The sequence below is a fragment of the Pinus tabuliformis genome, chromosome 3_2, assembly GCF_031772625.1.
Source record: "Pinus tabuliformis cultivar Carrire ecotype Pingquan chromosome 3_2, CPIR1, whole genome shotgun sequence".
In the NCBI taxonomy this organism is placed as follows: domain Eukaryota; kingdom Viridiplantae; phylum Streptophyta; class Pinopsida; order Pinales; family Pinaceae; genus Pinus; species Pinus tabuliformis.
The window spans coordinates 182,732,440-182,753,034 of NC_142302.1; the positions used below are offsets into that span (position 1 = coordinate 182,732,440).

The window sequence follows — 20,595 nt, forward strand, 5'->3', positions numbered from 1 at the left end:
AAAAAAACATCCAACCATCCAAGGGGCGAATTTCAATATTGAGTATCAAATACTAAGTTTTCCATATCCAATAATAAAAAAATGTTCAGGGCCATGGAGTTCTACTTGATGGCCAAAACTCTGGTGGCTACCACCCTAGAAAACCAAGGGCAAAAGGAACCTAAAACAATAGTAGATTGAGAAGGTTGGAAGCCCAATTTACATTTACGTGTAGAGTGGTGTTTGGTTCCAAAGTCACTGAGTGGGAACTTGACAAGCAAGAGTGCACTAAGGAGGTTACTAGCACTTCAAACTCAATTGACATCAATGACACTATGATTGTCATCGAAGATTATTCCTAGTAGAAGCTATCTGAAAGTGCCAGAGTGGAGACATCGTCTCAACTAGGGTCCTCTAAACCCACTCCATAAGAATGATTACTTCTTGTTAGTCTTATAATGTCTTTTGTTGTTTATTTGTCATTCTTGTTAACTTGGTTTATTATATTTTCTTCCCTATTTTGTTTTATTTTTGTGACAAATTGCTTCCAAAACACTGTGTATAGAATAGGAAATGTCCGAAAAAAACAGAAATTTGACATAAGATAAAATAATTATAATAATGTCAAATGATTGACCACGTATCATTACCTATGTCACATGGTTCGCCGAATTTGAACCTTGAGGTTTGAAATTCGGCGAACCCAAAAAAAAAAATCAAATTTGTTCAGGTTCAGTGCACCTGATAGTCGAACCTCAAATTCAAACCTCAACGAATTTGAACCTGATAGTCAGACCTCCACGAATTCGAACCTAAAGACGAACCCCAAGCCCAACTTTATAAAAACAAAAAATGGAATTCGAGGTTAGATTTCGAGCTGTTTTTGTCAATTGTTTTAAGGTTTATGAGAAAAACCATGGGCAGAGCATGGTTTTCTCTTGTTCCGCTTCCCACAAATTAGTTTCCCGCGGTGGACACTGGTTTGGCTTTATTTACCATGGTGTTGATAGATTTTCACAGGCCAACTTCAGTATGAGTGTACTCACTCTATTGTGCTCAGTGTTGCCACTGCGTGTTGTATTCTCTGCAATTTCCTAAATTCAATTTCTAGACACTACTTGTCCCCGCCACCCGGAGTGTGAAATTAATAGTGGTCGTGATTTGTGGCTTGTGGTTGCTCATTGCTACTCATATAGTTTTATTCATTGATTTTGATTTTTTTATTATTTTATGTCATATATATATATAGTTGAACTTAATGTCGAACCTCTTTGGAAAATTCAAATTTGAATTGAACTTAATGTCGAACCTCGTTGGAAATTTCAAATTTGAATCGAACTTAATTGTTTCTGAATTCGAATTCGAACCCGAACCATGTGACATAGATCATTACAATGTGGGTACACAAGGGCAACTCATTTAAAAACTAACGATGGATGTACAATGTCTACACATAATAGGTGACATGCAAGCAACACTTGGAATTAAGTTCTTACACAAGAAAGGTATAAATTTTGTCTTTTTTTCGGAAGAAAAAACACCAATTTTATATATGAAAATATAGAAATCAGTACATGTTTAGTAATTTATCTTAATATCCCCTTTCGAAAATTGGAGTGTAGACCATGGCCTCCATAACAGGCAAAATTTGACTATAACATCCCCATATGGTTTATAATCGCACTAAACTACAAAAAAGATTAGGAAAGTGTCCACATAAAAACTGTTCTGATAAAAAAAAAAGTCATAACTAAAATACTCAGTTAAGGAGCATAGTGCCTTCCTCCCTCCATCCTCAGTGAAATTAAAGTGTATGAATCATGCGGGAGCGTGGAGACCATGTTTGGAGACGCCATCAGAACAAACACCTTCAAACTAAAAACCGTATTTAAAATTCAATGCAACCAGATCCCATCTCTAGTTAAAAGAACGACTTGGAGATAACACTTTAGAAGGAGGTCTAGTTTATTTAATCCCATTCTCGTTATGATGAACTTAATTCGAGTAAACAAATAAATAGCAATAAATGAGGTCTAGTTTATTTAATCCCATTCTCGTTATGATGAACTTAATTCGAGTAAACAAATAAACAGCAATAAATGAAGTTCCAGAAAGAGTCGACACTCAATTCGTATGCTTAAAATTCATATTGCACACCTGTATTTGCAAGTAGAAATTTTGTTGATTTGGATCTAATTTTGGAATTTGTAATTTTATCATGTACATTTTTCATATACTTTATAAACCCTCCTCTCTTGCTCCACAGTTATAAGCTAAATGCTCCTTTTTTGTAGGACAATCATCCTTAAAAGCCATGCCTAGCAAACGTTTTAAAATGTGTGTCTACGTGTGTACAAGTGTGGTCGGAGTTCATTTGTAAATTTTATCATGTGGTTTCTTCATATACTTAATGATCCCTCCCTCCTTTGCTCCACAGATTACTAACTACATGTTCCATTTTTCATAGACAAACATCCATGAAGACCATGCTTAGTAGTAGTTTAATAATGGGAGTCTGTCTGTGTGCATGTGTCTGTGGTCAGAGGTGAGATACACCTGACAATTATTAAATTAGTTAAGATACTACACCGTTCGTCGTTCTTTCATTTCAAAATAAAAGGTTATATTATACCATGATGGGCATTATTCCCAAATTGCGTCATGAGATTCACTTCATCAATGTTACAGGATTTCCATCATATTTTGGCATTCAACGCAGATTGATTTTGAGATGCCCATCACTTGTGGTCAATCCAAGTTTCTTTCAATAAGGAGTTGGCCCATACAAAATCGTCCAACATTTCCTGCAAATAACGGCTGTACAGCAGTAGCTCAATTGAATTGTTTTTTCCATTGTAACCAGGCAATGTAGGTGAAAAAAATGAACTACTTGGAAGCACCTTGTGAGTGACTGGCTGTTTGAACAGCTAAGTGAAAATAACAAAAGCATTGCTCCTTAACCAAAAACAATCATACAAATGCCCAACACAAATGTTGGCCAGGAGAGGACACACCACTGAAATTTAAGAAGCTGCCATGCCACATAGATTTCACAATTGCAGTTGCAATTGACAGCTCCATGGAATATGACAGGCATGCTTCATTCAAAGAATTGCTTCTCGATAACACACTCAAATATTGAAAAAACTGACAATATGCATATAACCCTAGATGACATACTCACAATTGTGAAAAATCTGCCAATATGCATATAACCCATCCAAATCAATCAAGCAAACATCTCACAAAACTACCCCAGAAATTAGAAAATAGGCTAAGCACAGTTAAATAAGAAAAATGCCCCAGAATGGTTAAAAAATTCTCCTAACAACGAATCTCATAAGAACCAGCTCTTGTGATATACCGGACCCACTCAACGGTATTGTAACCACTTTTTTCCCAAACCTGTCAGAGGGAACACATGTGGAAATTAAAACTAAATACAATCACAATTGCCAATATCAGCTAATAAATGTTAGAATGCAGTTATAAAGCAATTACCTTCAAAAATCGGACCCGTAGCCCTGATGCTGTGAACATGGGAACCTGCATAATAAATGAAATATTTAGAACAGCAATTTTGTAAATGTTTCAATATTGTACAATATGATACAATCAAATATGCTAATTAAATATATTTGCTTCCAAAAATTAAACTAATTGGAGGACATTTTAGCATTGTACTTGATTACTGTGCTTAGAAAAAGGGTTATCAGATCAAAATGACATTGTTTTCAGTTACTGGATAGTATCCTATTGTGGAAAAGAACAATTGTTTGACAAGTAGATATGAATACATACTGCAGTGTATTCATGCTTGGCATATACGACAAAGCAGAAAAATAAAGATTTGTATCATTGGAATGCATTCTAATTAGCTACATCAATTTGCTCTTGCTCATGAGCCTTTAGTCTGTCAGATTTACACTATAGGAAATGTTCCAGGGGCAGGATTTAATAAAATCACTAACAATCAGCCAGCCAGTCAGAGCAAAAGATAAATGGCTGAAATCCAACCATTAGGTGAGTTCAACAACAGTATATTTAAGATTACACAGTGACCATAATACTAGCTTTCTGCCAGTCATCGACTTAACTTCAGTCTAAAATCAGGCCCAGTGCAATCACAGATGTACAAATATCAACAAAGGCATTACAAAGGGACTGAATGATAGGATAGTAATGATAATTTCCAAATAACTCTCTGTAGTATTGTATTCCATCTGAGTAAATGTATTCAATCACAGTGAAGAGGTCATGTGAACAATTATTTGTCAAAGTGTATGTTAATAACTTAATACTGTATAGTACTGTAATTTTTGGTCATGCAAAAGTGCACTATCCATTATAACACGTGATTAATGCACAAATTTCAAAGGAAGATTGAAACAAACTTATATGAAGCAAATCATGTCCCCAAGGAAGTCGGCCCTATTGAGATAAAATAGCAATGTTGCCTATGTCAATTAGTGTTAACTTCTTAACATTTTAGCCTCAGTAAAACACTATGATAAGGATTTGTTAGACCACTTAATGCAAGCTACATATATAACAGTAGACACCCATTCTATATGCAAGAATTAAAAGCATAAGAACACCAAATTTTGGATTGGATTCAGTATAATAGTTTAGTGAGCAAGTATCCAAGTTCTGGGGTTCATTAAATATGGCCTCTGACTAGTAATATAAATAGAAAGAAATGCAGTTTCAAAGCTGGGTGTTGGCTTATAATATCATTGCATAGGCTGTTACCACACCATGCCAAAGTTTTTGGATGTGAAACAAGTTAAGCCTTTCTGGAATCTGAAATAGTAAAAATCAAGTCTTGCATGTCCGGATTTCTCAACAAGAGAGACCATACATGTAATGAGAAAATAGGTTCAAGATGAGCTGCTGGCACTAGTTCACTTAATTCGAAATTGGAACTATTTGTTTGTAGGGCTGATTTCAGGGGTAGGTCCCATTTTGGTGATTTGGGGTCAATAAACTTTTGAAGCTTGTTCGAGGCCTTATATGACATTTTTTGGAGTCAAAACTTTGTGGATGAGGTTTTTAACCTCTTGTTCAGAAACATTTCCAACAGTGTGAAAATCACCGCAATTGGAGTTCATACGAGGAAGTTATGTTTCCCACAAGTTGGCCTATCCTATTGACCAACACGATATTGAGTGGACACCCTGTCAACTTCCATTACTCAAACATGTGGAGTTAGTCACATGTGACTTTCAAGAAGATTCTAAGAGGGTGCAAAACCATAATTCTAACCCTATACGACTATCAAGCGATATTAAATACTAGGGAACTAGGATAGGAAGGGCTACAATTCTTATTATATTGAGTATTCTTCCATGGTAGAGTAGATAAGATAAGATAATTTTATTAATGTCCAACAAATGACCATAATAGATCAACGGGACTGTCAGTTACAATGATTACATCATGCCAAGCCAATGGACCAAACAGTCCCCTTTAACATTTCTTAAAAAGCAAAAATACATCTATAATCTAAGTAAATGTAAATGTAGAAGCTAGAAGCTAGAAGCTTTGAAACAAAGCACTGCGATGAAGCAGAGAAGGAGAAGAAGAAGAAAGGGAGAAGGAGTCTCATGCCTAGTTCCTACTAACATCCGAGGTCGAGAGAAGAAAACTGAGAGAAGCTTGTCAAACTCTGTTGTCCTGTGGGCATACTGGGCTGTCGTCATTGTCGCCTGGAGGTTCTAGGGCGCCTCCCAGGGGTGGATCCAATCTTGGAGCGCTAGTGCAGTATGGTGGGTCGCCCCCCCCCCCCGGGACTGCACTGATCTGGTCTCAGTGTCTGTGGGTCGGTCAATGGTTCTTTTGGTGCCCCGCGCTGATGGTAGCGCCCTAAATAAGTCCGTGATCTTTTGCGTGGTGTCCAATCTAGTGGGGGGCTGAAGAAAATGAGCCCAAAATCTGAAGGCCTCCTGGAGATAAAGTGCAAGGCATCTCTGATCAACATATCTGAGGACTCTGGTCAAAGTCTGAGAAGACCTGAAGAGACAATGGAAACGACATCGAATCTCGTAGTAAGCAGGGCATCCGAAGATGAAGTGTGTCTCTGTCTCTATCTCCTGTAAGTGACAGAGTTGGCAAATTCTATCTACCCTATCGATGTGGTGATCTGTGTCCACCCGGAGTCTGTGAGACCCAACTCTGAGCTGCACAAGGGGGATTCTAAGGGCATGCATCCAATGCTGGAACGTGTACTGGGGTTTGATGATGAGCCCATCCCTGATCTCCAGGCAATGCTCTGCATAGAAGGCCATTTTTGGATGCAACCCATTGGGAGGATTGGTCCATGTGGTCTGAATGTATTGTCTGTAAATATCCTCCTTAATGATTTTATTCAGCTCTTGCTAATTGGGAAGGATGTGGCCTTGAGCATTCAGAGAGTACTGAAAAGGAGGGGGATGGTCAATCTGGATTCCTGAAGCCTCCAGAAGCTCTGTCACACCGGTGTACCAACATTTGGATCGGCCTGTCTGCATACGGGCGATGTTCTCCGAGGAGCAATATGCTAAATATGGGTATCTGTCACGACCCTTCCTTGTGTCTGCCAGGCCTCGGAGCCTGTGCAGGAGTGACACTACCCTGAATATCACCTCTAGGCGGAAAGGTTGAGCCCCGAACTCTGCTAGAATGATGTGCTGAGGAACTGTCTGCTTGCACCTAATGAAACGGCGCAAAAGGAGGGTCTGGACCTGCTCCGCTGAAGCCCAATCTGACTCTAGGAGAGAGGGACCCCAAATCTCTGAGCCGTAAAGCACTGTGGGGCGAATCAAAGTGTCCATGATGCTCATTTTGGACAAGATGTCCTGGAAATGGTGCCGGAAACACTGCCTCTCCAAAAGGGCTAGGGTTGGCCGCACGCTGAAGCGAGGCCCTGAAAACTGAACTCCCAAATATGTATAGGTGCTGACAATCTCGATCTCTTCTCCTTTAAATAGGAAGTGGAAGTCCGAGGTTTTCTTGACTCCATTGAAGATAATCACTTTGGTTTTACCCAAGTTCACAGTTAGATGCCTCCGGTCACAAAAAGCTGCAAGAGCATCCAGCTGTCTCTGAAGGCCTTCTTGGGAGGAGGCAATAAGGGCAATATCATCTGCAAAGAGGAGGATGGAAATCAGGACCTGGTGAAGAAGACACCCATCTGTATCCTGGATATGCTCCCGGAGGAAGGACTCAAGCTCATCAATATAGATCCCAAATAAAGTAGGAGAAAGGGGGCATCCTTGCTTGACTCCAATGGTGCTTCGAATGAAATCCAACATTCCACCAACTATGCGAAGACGGCCAAGGACGACCTCATAGAGGTGCATGATAGCTATTAGGAGAGTCAAGGAAATGCCAATCTCTCTTAGCCTCTGGAAAAGATCTTCCCTCGGGACTGAGTCAAAGGCCTTTTGGAAGTTTACAAAGCAGCAGTACACTTTAGAGGATCGATGCCTAGCTTCCTCGATCATCGCACGAAGAGTAAGGATGTGGTCGATCATCTGGTGGTCTGGGCGGAATCCTGCTTGGCCCTTGGCCCTGAGTTGTCTCTACTCAAGGAAATGGGAGAGTGTCCTGTGGAGTGTTGTAGCATATAGCTTGGAAAATGTGTGCCCAACCATGATTGTCCTGTAGTTTTTGGGGTCGGAAGTAGGCCCTGACTTGTGGATCGGGTAGATAATGTGGTGTGACCAACCATCCAAAAATCCATCCCAAACCACCTGGTTGAAAAGGTCCACCAGATATCCTACTAGGGGGCAAAGTCCATACTTGAAGAATTCTGCCTGGAAGCCTTCTTCATCTGCTGCCCTACTGCTATTCATTGTACATATTGCCTCTCTAATATCTTTTTCGGACAAAAGGTGGCAGGAGGTTGGGGGGGAAGTAACCTGAATCAGAGGCTGCCCAGGAATCTCATACAGCTGGGAGGTGTGAGAGAACATTAAGGCGGGATCCAGGTCGACTGGGGTAGGTGAGCGCCGGGAAAGGATGGTCCCCCAGAAATCTTTTAGGGAGCGAAGGAGGAGAGTAGAAAGAAGTTGTCTCCTACAAGCAATGAAAAGGCGCTTCTTGCGGCGAAGGAGGCGACGATAGGCTGAACAGAGGCTGGGTATGTTGGTAAGGAGTTCCGAATGCGTGTCGGAGGTCTTGATGCATAGACTTGCATTCTTGGTCATTCCATTTATTCATGGGGCAATTTCCCGGTTTACAGGAGGTGGTGGCAGTACGAGTAGAATGGGGGGAGGATTGGAGCGCAGCTTCCCACATTGTATATGAGAGGCACTGGTATTTGTCCTTAGCGAAGCTGAGAGAGGCGAACTGGGACTCCGATGAGAGTGTCTGTCTGAGGATAGAGGAGAAGAGGTCAAGGTCAATCTTCTCAAATCGGAAGGTGGTCCTAGGAGGGCTGCAGAGAAGAGTAGGAGATGGATTCGGGAGGTCAAACTGCAGAGAGAGTGAGAGAAGTGCATGATTTGCGAGAGGGATGGGGGTGATCGAGAAATTTTTGATGTAAGGGAGGAGATCTGGTTTGCAATAGCGTAGTCAACCACACTTGCCCCGCCTCCAAATGGTCTGCCGGTAAAGAAGTGCGAGGATGGGAAACATGGTAGGCCATTCAAAATTACCAGCTCATGAGATTCTCCTAGCTATAGCAGATATTTCCCATAGGTTGTGGTGGGTCCCAAGTGATCCTTGGAGGTCCAGTGCATGTCGATTGTGGTCGGGTCAATCCCCCGAGTGCAAAATATATCCTCTGTCCGGTCGTGCATAGGAGTCTGGAGGTCTTTGGTCCGGGCATTGAAGTCCCCCGTGAGAATGATGTCCCCTACTGCCGAAAACCTGGTGATGTCAGAGTACAGGTCTGTAAAAGGGTCTCCATCTGAGCTATTGTGAATAGCATAGGAAGACGAGATAGGTGGGAAGTAACAGACTGCGACATAAATGTCTCTCGGAGGTGATGTTCTGGCTCTGATCTGAATCCACATGAATCTGGCATACTCATCGGTCGCGACCACTGATACTCTGCTCCTGAGGCTATCACGGACGAGGCAAGCAACACCCCCTAATCCCCTGACACCTCCTGAACTCCGTGTCTCCTATCTGCAAACTACGGTCCACTGGTATCCTGTAATGTCAGGGAGAGGTCGGACTGGGCTCGCATGAGTCTCGGTAACCAGGAGGATGTCTGCTAAGCTAAGGGCTTCATAAAGTAGGCCTGGTGAAGACCAGAAGGAGCCATTGCCATTCCAGCAGTGAACCGAGAGATCCGTGCCCCGCCTCCTCTCCGCTCGGGCCCGTCATTTGGAGCTACCTGAACGGGATGCCCATCCTGGGGGGAAGGTGTCCCGAATAACTGCCCGAAGGTTTCTAATCACTGCCCATTTCCCTGCCTGTCTGGCTGCTGCAACGGATATTGAAGCAAACCAAACGAACTATAAGATGTTGTAGCAATCATACAGGCCACAATGTCCATGGTAACTCTAGCGAGTGCACATTCTTTGTATTTTCATTTCATGATTAAGAAGAAAAGAACAAGGCATAAGCCTCACCTTCTAGATGGGTTTTCCGATATCAGAGATTTCCCAAGTACATCTTATGTTAATTGTGTGGATGGTGTGTTACTTGATTAGCCTCTTTCATTTAGGTTTCAGTTTATAAGAGATTATAGAATATTGTGAGATCTGTTGTAACAAACAATTTTGGTGGAATATCCATGATAGTTTATTGATAATATTGGTACTAGAGAAGCTTTCTTTGGTGTTTTGAGGGAAGTCGCAATATCCAATAGTTGGCTTGAGAAAAAAAACCTTAGAACCCTAGCCATGGCGGATGAGTACAACAACAATCCATGGAATGAGTTGCAGGGGAGTTTTTCAAAGCTACAAGCACAAGTCATTGATATCTCTCGCAACATGGCCATCCTCATGGCAGCCCTATACAAGAAGTTTGGACCTTTATGGGAGCTTATTAGCTCCGACTCAAATGCTAGCATGGCCAAGAAATATGGAAATAACAAATACCCAAAAAACCATTGAAAACATAACCAAAGAAAGAGAGACCAAGCTCCATTGTCATCACTTTTTCTCAATCTCTATTTAAAGGGGACTCAAAAGTGGACATCAAACCCCACCAAGGTGAGATTGATGTTGTTAGATTGATCAACGGTTGCCAAAGTTGGAAATTTATTCTAGTGTTCATAACATAAGAGGAGCAAAATATTTCATTTGCCCAATTAAAATTGCCAACACACAAAGATGCTTAGGCTGAAGGGTGATCCCTTAATAACTAAGTGGAAGGTGTTTAAAACCCTCATTAAGTCCTCGTTCTACCTTGCTGGGTACAAAGACCATCAGATCCATTGGCATTACTTCCAAAAGAAGCAAGAGTAAAGTGTGAGAGAGTACACCACCAAGTTCAAATAAATGACCATTATGTTGGGTATATGTCACAAGAACCTGAATGTACTAAAGTATCTAGGAGGTCTACCTAGTCATTTAAGGAGGCAAGTGATGCTCTTCAAACTTAGGGAAGTTGATGAGGCTTGCTACCACATAATTTGTCACACTTGGATATGCAAGATTGATACTCGTGACAAGGGTCAACCTGGAAGGGGATCACTTTCAGCTAGGTTCCCACTTCCCTACGCTTCTCAAATGACCATGGGTCATCTAAGGGAGGCTTCCCGACACAAGACTCTTGCACTGTAGCTTGCAAAAGATTAGCACAAAGGGGAAAGGCTCTTCTTTTGTTTGCGTACGTGCATGGAATATGAAATATCTGTTGAGTAAATTTGAAGACCACTGTAAAACATCCAATCTATTAGGAAACATATTCATAAACACATCATTTAGAGCTTTCAGTGAAAAGCCTTACGACAGCTCTAGATTTGACTTCAACGAGGAGACAGAAAGTGTTTATGCACCTCATGAACACATGTTTCCAAGTATTATGAGCAGACCTTCTAAATAATGATCGTGACCTAACAATGAGCATGCAAACAGGAAGAAGAAACACTGCTTACTCAGATCTGAAATAAAACACTAAAGAAGTCTAGAGCATATTACTGTGTTACAGTCTTATGTATATGTGCTCTTTGTTTATTGACTTCTGATTGATATGATGGGACACTAAATAGGCCCAAAATACAATGACTTTCTGTTATGCATATGAAAGTGGCTCCAGAAAATAGATATACAACCCCAAAAATTGATGATCTTTTAAGGACAAAATACTTGATTAACTACTTAGTTGGCTTAAAATTAGTACACTACAACTATCCTTTCCAACGGTTATGGAAGACAAGGTACAGAGCACTACGAGAACAGCATTAAGGATGGGAGATTAGCCTTTATTATGCATCAAACAGATCATGCCACAAAGGCTATCTTACAGTCAATCAGAAGTTCACAAAAGCATTTAGTCGAACACTTCACTTGCATCACAAAAAAAGGGAAGCTGAACCACAATATTAGAACAGGTTTAGCGAGTAATTCACATGACACTAACTTAGGTTTCCAGGTTTGGAGAAAAATTTTTGTTAGCATCAATGTTATCAGAACCGAACCGGTGATCGAACCGAAAAACCTTGTGGACCGGGAACCAGTAAAAAAACTGGACCAAAAAAACAGTTGACCAAAAACACATAAAATATTCAAATTTTAAAGGTAAACATCTAAGTTCCCAGGATTCGGATACAGATACGGATCCAGATACGGCAAAGATACGTCAAGTACAAAAAAATAAAATATAATAATATTTTTTAAATTTTAAAAAACACTTTAGAGTTCAAAAATCAAATACTCCCTGAAACCATCAAACACTTTTAGAACTGAAACCATTAGATATAATCATAGTTTTAAAAACCATTTTTAAAAACCGGTTACCGATCTAACCGGCCGGTTAGCAAGCCCACCGGTCTAAACCAGCCAAAAAACCCGGTTTGAATGCCCATTTCTCCATTTTTTTGCCCTAACCGGTGAAAACCAGCCGGTTTAGGACGGAACCGGCCGGTTCAGTCCTAAACCGACCGGTTTTAGGCACGCCCACCGTAAAGTTAAAAAAGCATATTTTTTACTGTGTTTCAAGGGTTTTGAGGGGAAACTAAGGGTGTTTCAACCCTAACAATGTTGGCAATTAATGGTAATGTTAAATTCTTAAAGTAAAAGGATGAAAATGACATTTTCATCCTTTTACTTAAATTTTTAACATTACCATGAAATGACTCAGGATGTTTGAGAGTGGTTTCGACCTCATTGGATTTCATATGGAGAAACTAAAATTTTAGATTTCACTAAAAATTCGGCAGACTTAATGGTTTTCAGGATTTCATGGTTTGGGGGTAAACAATAAATGCAATCGGAGCTCCAAATGATGAGCAAAACCCCTGATCTAGATCCCATTGTGTTGGACGATATTGATCCAACATCAGAATGGGTGGAGGAGACTGAAGAACCTGTGTTTGAGGCTGATTTTGATATCGACATGGCTTTAGCGGGGAATGAAGCAGATTATGTGGTGGCATCAGAACTATGATCAATAGCGGCATCAAGGAAAGGCAAAGAACCAATGGAAGGCACTAATCATGCAGGTCGACAAACTCGTGCTTCCATTAGGTCCACTTCTATTGTCATTGGTGGCATTGATATTGTGGTTGCAGATCAGGCTGTGGCATCCTCAGACTCTGAACCAGATGATGTCTATGTAGCTCCTGATGATGATCCTGTGTCTAGTAGTGGTGATGAACTTGATGATTGATCATGTGTACACTGTAGACTTGTAGTAGGCCAATGGCCTCATAGCTTGCAGCATTGTTTTTGGACTTTATAGGCCATTTAGAGCCTCATTTCTTATGTATTTTGCTATTTTGTCGATGATATGTATTGCACTCGATGCCATTTCGATATATTCACCTTTACATGGTATATAAATGAGCAAAATTTGCATAATTTGTCTCTATTGGCTTGGAATCATGGTTTTACATCTTAAAAATAGTTTTGTTTCATTAAAAATTAATTATTTAATGTATTTTTTTAAAACCGGTTCATTTAGACCAAACCAGTCCCGGTTAGACCGGTTCCGGTCGGTAAACCGGTTCATTAGGTGGACCGGTCCGGTCACCGGTTCCGGTTTTAAAAACTATGGATATAATATAAATATGAAGATTAAAACATTGAAATGATGCATCCTCCCTCATACAAAGTAACAAAGAGGATAATATCATAAATGATAATAATAAATACATTTACACATCCTCAAATGGATCTGCATTATCTTCTACATGTTGCAATTCTACATCATGAATAAATGATGGGGGTCTTGGAATGTAGGAAGTTTGTTAAAATTGGCAACTAGGGCCAAACTCCATGTGGGTCATCTTATTTATGGCAGCTGATATTTTTCTTGGATCCCTCTCATCGACAAGTGTAGGATTGATCTAAAGATCATCCAATTCCGATAAGTATTCATGGAATTATGAATTTATTTGTGTTATAAGACAATTCGTCAAGGTCGGCCAGCAACCAAATAAACCCCACATGTGCTCAACGTTTTAGTATAAAAGGAGATGACTTGAAAGTCATTTTACACACACACTTCTATCTTGATTTCTCTCCACTTGTCTTGGGTTTTAGTGGAAGAGAAATCTAGGAGTGGAAGCCCTAGACGTTGGAGGAAAAGAGGTTTCCCTAGAGGCAGATGGAAGGCAGCCCTAGATGCAAACTAAAGGCTGCCCTAACGCAGACCTAAAGGCAGCCCTAAACGATGGTCTAATCCAACCCTAAATGATGGTCTCTAAATGTCGGTCTTAGCCGTCGTATAAAGGGTCAAAGAAACAACGAAGAGGCTGCCCTAGACAGCGTGAAGGAGCTGTAGGGACAGCATGGCCCTAACCGCAGTTAAACAAGCCAAAAGGAATAGCATAGGTGTGGAGGGTTATTCCCTCTGGAGAACCGCATTCTTTAGAAGGCTATCTTGTTGAATTGTATGGAGAATAAGAGTTGTAGGGTGATGCCCTAACCTGTGATGCAGTACAATAGTGCAGCATGGTGAAACAACAGATGTTAAGATGCATAACCGCATTCTTTAGAAGGTTGTCTTGTTGAATTGTATGGAAAATAAGAGTTGTAGGGTGATGCCCTAACCTGTGATGCAGTACAGTAGTGCAGCATGGTGAAACAACAGATGTTAAGATGCATGGGACAACAAGCATAGTGCTGCTAACATGTATGGGACAGCAACAAGGTATGTTAAGATGCATGGGACAGCAAGCATAGTGCTGCTAAGATGTATGGGACAGCAACAAGGTATGTTAAGATGCATGGGACAGCAAGCATAGTGTTGCTAAGATGTATGGGACAGCAGCAAGGTATGTTAAGATGCATGGAACAGCAAGCATAATGCTGCTAAGACACATGGACAGCAACAAGGTATGCTTAGACATATGGGACAGCTGCTAGGTATGGCAAGGCTAAGTGGGACAGCAGCTGTGACATGGCAGAAGGCACATGGTACAGCAGCAAGCATGGTACAACAGCTAGCATGGACAGCACGGATAGCAGCAGCAAGCATGGTACTGCAAGCACATGAGACATGTTGTATCGACAACAGTGCAGCATTAGGTGCAGCAATCATGAGGTCCAACATTGTGATGATGGGTGCAGCATGGTGCAGCACGGTGAGGTGTAGCATGATGACAAAATGCGGCACGATGATAAGTGAAGGAGTCACCTTGGAGAATCAATTAAAGCAACATGTCTTCAACTGATCTCATGTATCATCTTCTAAGAGATGATCTATTGTTAAATTGGGGTATGTTTTATGCTTAGAGCAGTTTACTTATTTTTCTTTTTATTAGCCACAGATTAGTAATCACATATACATTAAGTAAAGTGCAGATAGAACATTAAATGATCAACCGAAAACAAGCCAAGACAAGAGACACAAGATGTGGCAGCTAGCCAAGGACAAACCCTAATTTGGGGAAACCCTTTGATCAAATCTTCTTTTATCTTCAATAGTTCAACAGAGCGAAATAGTACAAAATCTGAATTCTTAATTTTATATCAGCAACAGCAAACCCTAGATCAGCAAAGTCAAACTGGGTCAAACTAACTGAAATTGACCTCGAAAATACTTGGTCAATTTCTGGTCAACTTGTCCTCGAATAGCCTGAAGAACAGCCCTAAAACAGCCCCAAAAGTTCAGTCAAAGTGCAGATTTCTGAAGTTAACTGAAGCCCTAAACTAGGGCAATTAATACCGGTCAAACAGAGGTCAGATTACCTCGATTTTTGTGCCAAAAATTGTGGCCTGCCTAGGAGAGGCAACCACACCCAATCCACACTTCTTGAAAGGTCAACGCTGGTCAACATTGGTCAAAGATGACTACTTGTCTTGTTTCATTGTCCTCTTTGCCCTAGGACAACTTCCTTTCAGCCACACATGTGAAAAAGAGAGAGACTCTTTCTGCGCAGGAGAGAGAGAGAGAGATGTGTGCGAGAGTGAAGTGTCCAAATGAGGAGAATGCTCCTTGTATTTATATGCAAAACGTTGAGGTTCATGACTGTTGGGCTTTTGAGCCTACATAAGTTGTTGGGCGACTTGACAATTTGTCCATAATCAAAATAAATTCATATCTTCATAAATACTTATCGGAATCCGATGATCTTCACATCAATCCTACACCTCTCGACGAGAGGAATCTAAGAAAAATATCAGCAGCCATAATTAAGGTGACCCACATGAAGTTTGGCCCTAGTTGCCAATTTTAACACTGCCTCTCAACTAGGGAGAACTTCATCTTCAATCTGTCAGACCGTCACTGCTCTCCATCCATCAAATGCACTGTCCTGTACAGCTTGACCCCATTTTGCTCTGCTCTGCTTTGTTCTGTTTTGCTCTGCTCTGCTCTGCTCGAACTATGATGAAGAAGAAATGATCAAGGATGTATCATACCATCCTCCACTAACCCGAAGTCAGTCTTAGAGTGTGTACCACTCTCACTGATCCCAGATCAATGGAGGTCATCCTAGCATAGGGAGTACGGTAGATACAACGATGCGTCCATTGATAGAACTACTATGGTCGCTATCCTCATTTCCCTGCTCATTGATCAGATGAGAGGTACTTCCTATGAGTCCCAGACTACATGGATAAGATGCCTCGACAGGAGAACTAATCATCCTCTCCACAGGAGAACGAATCATCTTGTCCAGTGGATGCCATGGATAACTAATCATCCTGGCCTACAAGAGAACTAATCATCTTGCTCCACAGTCGCCACAGAGAACAAATCATCCTGGCCCACAGGAGAACTAATCATCCTGTTCCACAGTCGCCATGGGGTGTCACAAGGGAAGGTTGAACCTTTACCCTATACATAGTGCACCACCAAGGGATGGTGAGTCGCCCTATGGTCTCATGTTGCTCCAAGAAGTACCCCGCACCCCCTGGAGCTCCTAAAGCTCAATACATCATACTCGACCCTCATCAGAGGGTCCCTGAACAACACCAAGTCGTTCTTGGAAAGTCAGGAATTTGACCTTTCCTAGGGGCTTTGTCAGAATGTCGACGACCTATTCATCTGTACTGATATGTTGGAGCCTTATTGCTCCTCACTGCACCATATCTCAAATATACTGGTACCTGATATCGATATGCTTGGAGCGATCATGAAATACAGGATTTTCTGATACATGGATCCCACTCTGGTTGTCACATACAATCACGGTGGTATCCAATGTAAATCCAAACAGCGCACTGAAGAGCTTTCGCAACCAGACTGCCTCACAGGAAGCCATGCTAGCAGCAATGTACTCTGCCTCTGCGGTGCTCAAAGCCACTGACTTTTGCTTCCTACTCATCCAGGATATCGAGGCAGACCCCTACGAGAAACAGCACCTGGAAGTGCTCTTTCAGTCCCACCACACTGCCTGCCCAATCAGCATCAGTATACCCAAGTAGTCTCACATCTCAGGCAGTGTATCTCAACCCATGAGTGATTATGCCACGAAGATATCTCAGCTGGTTCTTGGCACCAATCCAATGTAAGTGGTGAGGCTCAACCATATGTTGACTCAATGTGTTGACTGCAAAGCATATATCTGGACGAGAGTTCACCAAGAACATTAATGGTCCGACGAGTTGACGATACTCAGTATCATTTTGTAAAATAGGTCAGGCAACACTACCGCTTAACTTCTTGAAGTCGAGCTCCATCGAGGTAGTTACGGGCTTGCAGTCCACCATGTCGAATCTTTCCAATATCTTCACCACATATTTTCCTTGAGATAGGAAAATCTCCCCTGGTTTCTGCCAGACTTCCAGTCCTAGGAAGTAATGCATAAATCCTAGGTCTTTCATCTCGAACTCAGAAGCCAGCTCCCTCTTACATTCGTGAATGAGAGGGTCTACACTTGTTAGAAAGAGGTCGTCAACATAAAGCACCATATGAGAGGCTTGTCATCTATAACCTTAAAGTAAAGTTTAGGGTCGACTTCACTCCTAGTGAATCCCAGCTTCATCAAGTAGTTATCGATCCTCTCATACCATGCTCGGGGTGCTTGCTTTAGCCCATAGAGGGCCTTCTTCAACCTGCACACATGAGATTCTCGATCATAAATCTCAAATCCTTCGGGTTGCTCCACATAAACCTCTTCTTTGATCGAACCATGTAAGAAAGCAGTCTTGACATCCATCTGATGTAGGTTCCATCCTTGCGAAGCAGCAAGGGCTATGATTGAGCGGATGGTGGTATATCGGGCAACAGGTGCAAATATCTCATCATAGTCTATACCTTCATTCTGGGAGAAGCCACGAGTGACAAAACGAGCCTTATATTTTTCCGTACTTCCATCAACTGCATGCTTTATCTTGTAAAGCCATTTTGAAGTGACAACTGCTTTGCCCTGGGGTCTGGCGACCACATCCCAGACACCGTTCTTCATAATGGACTCATATTCCTTGGTCATAGCATCCTTCCATCCTTGATGCTTGATGGCATTTGTGAATGATGAAGGCTCATTTTGGCTGATCGTGCTCATGATGGTCAGGTATCCCTAATACTTGTTTGGCTTCTTACTTTCACAGAAGGTTCCTCAGGGTGCAATGTGTCCTTCAACATCATCAAGTGTCCCCCTAAGCCATGAAGGCCTCTTCCTAGAAGAGGAGGGCTCAGGCGGAGGAGGATCAATAAGATCCATAGGTTCTTCCACATCGGGCATCATCTCATCTTCCTTTTCCTTCAGTTCCCTGGTGTCAGCATCTTTAGATCCCCTTAGAGTAGGAAGATTATCTACTTTGCTAAGAGCCAATCTTCATCAAAAGTGACATCATGGCTAATCTCTTCTTCTCTTTGACCAGCCACATAGATTATATATCCCTTAGTATTTTCGCTATAGCCCACAAAGATTCCTTTCTTTCTAGATGCACCCAATTTATTCCTTTTCTCCTTCGGCACATGAAAATATACAGGGCTTCCAAAAATTCTAAAATGAGATACGTCAAGTTTCTTACTAGTGAACATCTCTTCGAGAGTCTTGGAACCCAATGCTTGATGAGGGCATCAGTTTTGTACATATACGACGGTGTTTGCAGCTTCGGCCCATAAAAACTTCGGAAGTCTTTGATCATGGAGCATAGCACGGACAGCTTCCACAATCGTACGGTTCTTCCTTTCCGCCACACCATTCTGCTCAGGAGTATATGGTGTAGTAGTCTCCCTCTTAATGCTAGCCTCATTGCAAAAGTCATGAAACTCATTGGATTCATATTCAATCCCATTATCAGTCCTTAAGGTCTTGATCTTCTTCTCGGTTTGATTCTTGATCAAGGCTTTGAAGTGTCGAAACCAGGAGAACACTTCATCCTACTTTTTCAAGATGTATATCCAAGTCTTGCGAGAATAATCATCTATAAAAGTGAAGTAATATGAATATCCTCCCAAGGAGTTCACAGGCATCATACCAGATATGTCTGAGTGAACCAACTGCAATATATCGGAGGTCTTGCTTTGGCTTGAGGGGAATGGTCCCCTATTGAGCTTTCCTTTGGCACATCCTCGACATACACCTTCTTGTTCTACTCAGAATTCGAGCATCCCTGTCACCATTTATCTCACATCGGGTAGAGCTTTATAATGATGGTGAGCAAACCTCCGATGCCATACTTCGGACTAAAGAGATGTGTCACAAGACATGACACCTAGCGGACTTCCTCCGACCTGATATAATGAATCAACTCGAAACCCAAGAGTGAAGGCATCTTTAATATTCTTTTTCCATACACATACCTAGCCATCGCTGAAGACCACCTTGTAGCCTTTGTCTTACATAGCCGAAATGGACACCAGGTTCTTTTTGAGATCAGGTACATAAAATACATCTTGTAGGTGGGTTGTATTACCCGGATTCAATTTAAGAGTGACATTTCCTACGCCTTTCACGGGATATTTTGAATTATCTCCAAGAACAATTTCTAGGTTGGTTTCATTCTCTATCAAATATAGAGAGCTTCTTTGTAACCAATGAAGTGCCTTGAGGCACCACTATCAATAAGCCAATTTCCTAGCGAGTCCAGGGGAGCAAAGGTAGATAGAGCTGCTGGTAGATAATATTCATCTTGCTTATTGTTAACGATGTTAGATTCATACCTGGAATTTCTTGCCTTCTTGAATGGTTGTCCTCTTCCTTGATTTCCGGCACTTCTTTTGCCTTTGCCATTAGACCTTCCATTCCTTTGATTGCCATCAGAGGGATTTTGATCATCGTCCTGGTGTGAGTCCCTTTTATCAGGGCACTCCCTTGCATAGTGACCTGTTTTATTGCAATTGTAACATCGTCCTTTTCTTCCACCCTTTGGTCCTGCCTTTCCTGTGAATTTAGCCCCAGAATTGTTTCTTCTTTTAGCATGAGAAGAAAAGGCAGCAGGATGCCCTTTAAGCATGGGCATTTCTTGCTCTTCCATCCTTGTTTCTTCTTGAATGCATCTCGCCATTAATTCCTCCAATCCAGGAATTACATTATTGTTCAAAAGAGTAGTCCTGAATATATACCATTCAGATGGTAGTCCTCCAAGAGTTGTGAGTGTCATTTCCCTGTCAGGAATTACTTCCCCAATAGATAGGAGATCGTTCTTGATCTCGGTGATCCTTAAAAAATATGCTTGCATACTTTCATCTTTGCCCTTCTTAATTTCCTTCAGCTTATTTCTAATAAACAAGACTTGATTTGCATCATTAACTTTAAATTAACTCACCAGTGTATCGTAGATTTCCTTGGAGGTGTTCAGCTCGGAAACATAGGCCACCAAACGTTTGTTAATAGAGTCCCGGATGATCTTCCTTGCTTTGACTTCTCCCTTGGTCCATTTGTTTCTAGCAGCAGCGGATGCATTTGATGGAGGCTCAACAATTCCGCCTCTCACATGGTCCAATACTTCCTGCTCTTCTAATGTTAGATCAATAGACATCTTCCATCCATGATAGTCAGACTTCTCACGGAGTTTGTCTTCAGCAGGGGAGTGTGTTGAGGACCCCATGTTTTAAGACTGTCTGCCAATCCTTCTCTTCGGTGATTGCTCTTACTCTTGCTTGGGTTTTGTCTTCACC

At 41.5% G+C, this 20,595-nt stretch overlaps 1 protein-coding gene across 2 annotated transcripts in view; it reads right to left on the bottom strand.

Annotated features, from left to right (window-relative positions):
- Nucleotides 1–2,811: 2,811 nt before the first annotated feature.
- The window catches only part of LOC149180395 (AP-2 complex subunit mu), a 136,314-nt gene continuing 118,530 nt past the window's right edge, over nt 2,812–20,595 (bottom strand). For both annotated transcript variants that reach the window (XR_016256924.1, XM_089416096.1), the window contains 2 exons: nt 3,481–3,525; nt 2,812–3,384 (listed from right to left, as the gene is read on the bottom strand). Coding sequence is in view for 1 of the 2 variants with exons in the window: in XM_089416096.1 (XP_089272222.1) it covers nt 3,304–3,384; nt 3,481–3,525 (126 nt within the window). In the remaining variant the exon portion in view is untranslated. The remainder of the gene's footprint in view (nt 3,385–3,480; nt 3,526–20,595) is intronic.